The sequence below is a fragment of the Anomaloglossus baeobatrachus genome, chromosome 4 (assembly GCF_048569485.1).
Source record: "Anomaloglossus baeobatrachus isolate aAnoBae1 chromosome 4, aAnoBae1.hap1, whole genome shotgun sequence".
Classification (NCBI taxonomy): Eukaryota; Metazoa; Chordata; class Amphibia; order Anura; family Aromobatidae; genus Anomaloglossus; species Anomaloglossus baeobatrachus.
In genome coordinates, this window is record NC_134356.1 from 102,086,831 (window position 1) to 102,093,115 (window position 6,285).

Consider the following 6,285-nt stretch of genomic DNA (forward strand, 5'->3'; position numbering starts at 1 on the left):
GCAAGCTTCCAAATCCACCCTTGCGCGGTGGATCAAGGAACCAATTCTTCACACCTACCGTTCTGCTGGGCTTCCGATTCCATCTGGACTGAAGGCCCATTCTACCAGAGCCGTGGGTGCGTCCTGGGCATTACGGCATCAGGCTACGGCTCAGCAGGTGTGCCAGGCGGCTACCTGGTCGAGTCTGCACACTTTTACCAAACATTATCAGGTGCATACCTTCGCTTCGGCGGATGCCGGCCTAGGTAGACAAGTCCTTCAGGCGGCGGTGGCCCACCTGTAGGAAAGGTCTGCTTGTTTATCGGATTGAATTTGTTTTTGAAACAGTTATTGGCTTTCCTCCTTCTTGCTTTTGCACTAAAACTGAGGAACCCGTGATCCCACGGGGGGGTGTATAGCCAGAAGGGGAGGGGCCTTACACTTTTAAGTGTAGTACTTTGTGCGGCCTCCGGAGGCAGTAGCTATACACCCAATTGTCTGGGTCTCCCAATTGGAGCTAGAAGAAAAGGAATTTACGGTAAGTAAACAAAATTCCCTTCTTTTTTTATTTTATTTATTTGCAGATTTCTAATTTTTTTCCCACAACTAATATATTACAACTAGTAATAAAAAAAATAGCATGACCTTAAAAGTATGTTGACAAGTCATTATAATACACAAAGAGAATCCAAGAAAACAATGGCAGAACAGTGGGTGGGTGAGGAGACCATTTTAAAAAAAAAAAAAATTGATTTTTTTTTTCCCCCTAGTAATTTGCATGGTAAGATAAATGATGTAATTTCTAACAAAAACATGTCTCACAGAAAAACAAGGCCTCATATGGTTATTGATGTTGATGAGAAAAAAAGTTATGGCCCTTAAAAGAAAGCAGGAAAAAGCAAAAGTGCAAAACTAAAAATTGGGCGCGGGGAGAAGGGCTCAAAGGAGTTGGCCACTACTTTGACAACCCCTTCTTATTCCCCCGTAATAATATAGAAGCCTATACTCCCATCCGGTGCAGCCAAGTTTCATTGATTTCTAAAGCCGCTTTCCCGCGTCCCATGTGACCTTGTTACAACACGCAGGCCCCGCCACCAATCCACGCAGGTCTCTGTCTCCACACTTTCGGACATTTGAGCTGGATGTGAGTGCTGCACTGACTTCAGGAGGAAGCTGTCACTGATTAGTCCCGTTGCTCGTGTGCCATAGCAATGTCACGCGGGACCCGGGAAAGCGAGTTTAGACATCGCTATAACTGCGTCCTCACCAAAAGTGAGCATAGGCTTATTTATTTTTATGGCGAACAAGGGGAATGAGAAGGGGTTGTCAAAGTAGTGGTCAATCCCTTTAATGAGAACCTGTTCGCATGATTTAGCAATGTAAAATAAAGATATGGCCATAATAATTACACCGATATCTTAGGGGAAGGAATCTGGGCCCTCCGCCTGCTTCTGTTTGATTGACAGGTCACTGATCTCTCAGTGACCTGCCTCCTGTTTGGTATTTTGCTCTGTCATTGGTGTGGACAGGACATGCGCTGTTTGATTTCACGGCTGGTCCTCAATAAAATGGCGCTGGAGGCGGTACATTTGCAGACTAAGATCTCAATGACCTCTTCAGAAGGCTGACTTCTTTGCCAAAGGTATATTAGCCGTGTCTTTTCTTTACATCGCTAAATCATGATGACCGGTTCTCTTAAAATTCTACTTATTTGTGATGGTTCTGCTTTTCTAGCAGAGATTCCATAACTGAATCCTTCACATAATATTGTTGTTGTATCATGTCAGATTTGTTTTCGGCTATAGTTCTAATGATATGTAGATCTTGGTAATGGTAATGTGATTGATTTGCTTGAGATAATTGTAGTCCATCACCGACGTGACTCGATAAAACAATGTGTTTCGCACAATTATTGCAGAGGGGAGGAAGAAGTGGTTTACGGTGGTAAAATGACACAACATTTACATAACTGCTCTCCAATATTTTAGGTTGACAGTGCTATGTCCCTTATTCAAGCTGCCAAGAATTTAATGAATGCTGTGGTGCAAACAGTTAAGGCATCTTATGTGGCCTCTACGAAGTACCAGAAATCACAAGGAATGGCATCCTTAAATCTGCCTGCGGTTTCTTGGAAAATGAAAGCTCCAGAGAAAAAGCCCCTCGTCAAGAGAGAAAAACAGGACGAGACTCAAACAAAAATAAAACGTGCATCTCAGAAGAAACTTGTCAATCCTGTGCAGGCGCTTAGTGAGTTCAAGGTTATGGATAGCATATAAGTAAATGCGACATAAATGTAATATTTTGCATTGTTCACTTTTCTAGTATAAAAGAGTTGTATTTTTATTAATCAAGTTGACAGCAGCAGTATATTATGGGAAAATATATTCAATAAAAAAAAGATTAAAGTTACTCTCACCAAGTTTTACAATACAAACTGTATATGTTGTTAAAGGGAACCTGTCAGGTCCAATATGCACCCAGAACCATGATCAGTTCTGGGTGCATATTGCAAATCCCAGCCTAACTGTCCCTGTATACACTAGCATAGATAGAGATGTTTAGAAAAGGTATTATTAAGATCTTATATCATATGCTAATGAGGACGGTCATTAGTCCCGTGGGCGTTAGTTCCCCTGGCTATCCGGCTCCATTAGCATGCAAGTACGCCCCTGTGGGCGTGCTAACATGCTAATGAATGCACAGCGTCAGAGGATGATCTGACTCGCCTCTCTGCTGCCATCACCACCCGACACAGGATTTCGGCTCAGTACGCATGACCCTGTAGTTTCGGTCATGCACACTATGAAGCCTGGTGTACACATCCTGGCTTCTAACTGAAGTAATGCGCGTGAACCCGAAACGCGCTGGCAGCAGAGAGGTGAGTGAGATCATCCTCTGACGCTGCGCATTCATTAGCATGTTAGTACGCCCTTTTGTGGATGTGCTAACATGCTAATAGAGACGACAAGCCAGGGGAACTAACGTCCAAGGGACTAGTCCCCTCGCTCATTAGCATACGATAAAAGATCTTTAGAAATACTTTTTCTAAAGATCTCTTTATCTATGCTAGTGTATACAGGGACAGTTAGGCAGGGATTAGCAATATGCACCCAGAACTTCTCTTGGTTCTGGGTGCATTTTGGACCTGACAGGTTCCCTTTAAAAAAGTACTCGGGGGAGAAAAAAAAAAAATTCTTCCATGGTCGGTGCTTTCATAAACTATAATGATGAGATGCCCAGTGCAGTTCTATTATCCTTACAATACCGGTAATGCAGAGTGACAGCAGCTGCTCTTTCTGCTCCCCCTCCCCTCTGGGATGTTACATCACACATCAGGGTGTGCGATCCCTGCTGTTAGTAATAGCCAGTCTCCTAATAATAGCCGCTTCCCTGAATTCACAGAATAGGGGGCATGGCCACGTCCCCGGTTACTGGTCAAAAGCAGATATTCTCAGGAGACTGGCTATTACTAACAGCATGGAGCACACATCCTGATGTGTGATGTAATATCCCAGAGGGAAGGGGGAGCAGAAATAGCAGCTGCGGTCACTCTGAATTACAGGTATAGTAAATATAATAAAACTGCATTTGGCATCTATTATTTTTATTTTGAGGCTATGGATCATGGAACAATTTTTTATCTCCTTGGAGTATCCCTTTAAGTTAATCTCTTAGCCTTGATGAGTCTGATGCACTTAGTCTGAAAATCTATGCAAAAATGGTTTTATAATTTTTTTTAAAGTTTTCCCACCTGATATTGAAATGTTCATGTTAATATCAGGATTATACATATAGCCGTTGGGACATGGATGTTTGGGGTACACCAACCCCATCAGGTCTTGGAGATAAATTTATCAATATGTGCAGCTCACACTGTGTAATCTGGTGACAGATTTACTTTAAAACTGTCTTTTCGGAAACCATTTTTATAACATTTAGATGAAACCATTGTCTACAATATTACATAACAAAAATGAGCACAATCTTTGGGGCTGATTCATTCAAAATTTGCCCAACTTGAATTGCTCCAAAATCTTTCAACTTTTGGTGTTTTTTTCACTTCCGCCAAAATCAATCCGTGTCGGCACTTTGTATGCCATTAATGCACCTCCATGCTCTGACTGCACGCCACTTACTAGAAGCGCCCAATTATTTCCTCTTAATGAATTTGGCACATTCTATTCCAGTAAGCTTGGCATAGTATAGTTGAGGCCTACGCCAGTCTCGATGAATCGGCCACTTTATAATTTCAAGTCCTAGTCTGAGGTCTAATAGTATTCACCATTGGTTTTATCTCAGATTGGTGGATTTCTGAAATGCATAGCCAATTTTCTTCCATTTTATTTCCCTGTGCTTTGGCTGATTTGATTAGATAATAGTAAATTTTTATTCTTTATATATTGATATTTTTTTTTTTATAAAGTCTAACACCAAATCACTAGCCTGTTTCCTATTAACACTGCCAAGACAATCTATATTGTGTCATGTACCATTGGCCCTTGGGTACTTCAAAGCTTTCTATCTTTATCATAATTATCTCCAATATTTTATATCGCTGCTTTTTTGTTTGAAGTTTGCATATTTTACAACATTATCGATAGTACTGTCTTTTTGGAGAAAACCTCTAATTTCCTTTTACTCTTGATACATTAATAGAATGTCCTAACCTGATTTTTCTTTGTTTAGACCATTTCTGGCTCATTGGCCCTTTTGGCACTGATAAATGTAATTTTTGAAATGAGAAAATCCAACCTTTTTAGGTCAGTGTGGCTCGATTTGAATATTGCTAGAGCTATAAACTAACCGGTTTTAGATATTGGAAGAATTACTATATAACCAGCAATTTGTCTTTTTAACTTTCATTCGTTGCATTCCTTTTTATAATTCTAATTCTAATTTATATTGTTTGTTCAAGTACATTTCATAACTCTAAAAAAAAGGCTTTGAAATTGTATTATAAATCCAGAAACCTGTTTTCTATGCTACAAATAAAATAAACTTTACTACAAAACAATGTTTTAGTCCGTGTATGATGCATTTATTTAGATTTTATTTTTAATTTAAATGCACATTAATCTCGCATCCAGGTACTTCCAACTATGCCTTAAATGTAGGAAACTCTTTGTAACAAAAAAAACTTTCCACTTGTCCATTATATGTATGGTAAACTATTAAGTTACAAAAGATATAGAGGAAAGTTGAAAGGAAAACATTAACCTGTGAAAACCTATGAATTTCCATAAGAGTGAAGCTAAATGTGCATTTTGATGTGGATATACCACATATTTCACCCTTGCTACACTAAAATGGGTGAAAACCACAGTAAACAGAAATGAACATGCTGCGGATCCACATGCCTGCTACTATAGTGTTTAGTTATCTATAATTAAAGTTGTTGTACCCGGACTTCTGCAATTATCTCGCAGACAGAGCTGCCGGTGCTATACCCAAGACTGATCTGTATACCATGGGGAGGACAAACGTCTACCACTTCAAAGTATAGTTATGTTGTGGCATACATTAGTGTCTAAATTCACCAACCCTGTGACGTGATCAGGTCATAGTGCAATTACTGTGCAAGGTTAAGTTCCCACAATAAGTTGTGCTATAATATTTGTGTAAGGTGTGCCGTATCCTTGTGCCGCATGTGCAATTTTCTTGTGTGACATATATGCTCCGCTTGTGCGAGTTATACATAGTACATACTTCTGATAACTACTGTATGTATAACTCGCACAATCGGAGCATACACGTCACACAAACACAACACACGTCACATAGTACATACTTCTGATAATAACTATGTTTCGTGTGTTGAGTTTTTGTGAATTGTGTGCTGCGAGTTATACATAGTTCTTGGAAGTGTATGCTGTGCTTGTGTGATGTGTGTGCTGTACTTGTGCAAGTTATACAAAATTAAGCATGTGCTATGTGTGCTGGGCTGTGCTGTGCTTGTGACGTGTGTGCTGTGTTTGTGCGAGTTATACATAGTTATTAGAAGCATGTTCTATGTTGCATATGTGTTTGTGCTCATGTGATGCATCCGCTGTGCTTGTGTGTATCATATGTGCTGTCATTTTCTGATGTGTGTACTGTGTTGTTCAGACATGTGTACAACATGTTTTCTTGCTTAATGTCCTGGGAGGGACACTTAAACACAATTTTTTTGCCCCTTTTGTTCCCAGAGTCCACCCCAAATCAGTGGGTGGCACTGTATGCAATATGCATATTCACCATCCTTAATATTTAAAGGGGTGATTCACCCATATTTTTTATTTTCTAGATCGATATGTTGAGAAACAATGT

General features: G+C 39.9%; 1 protein-coding gene across 1 annotated transcript in view; it reads left to right on the top strand.

Annotated features, from left to right (window-relative positions):
• CTNNA1 (catenin alpha 1) overlaps positions 1-4,993 on the top strand; it is a 148,078-nt gene extending 143,085 nt beyond the window's left edge. The window contains exon 18 of the mRNA XM_075344494.1: positions 1,968-4,993. Within this exon, the coding sequence (XP_075200609.1) occupies positions 1,968-2,255 (288 nt within the window). The 3' untranslated portion in view covers positions 2,256-4,993. The remainder of the gene's footprint in view (positions 1-1,967) is intronic.
• Positions 4,994-6,285: the final 1,292 nt, after the last annotated feature.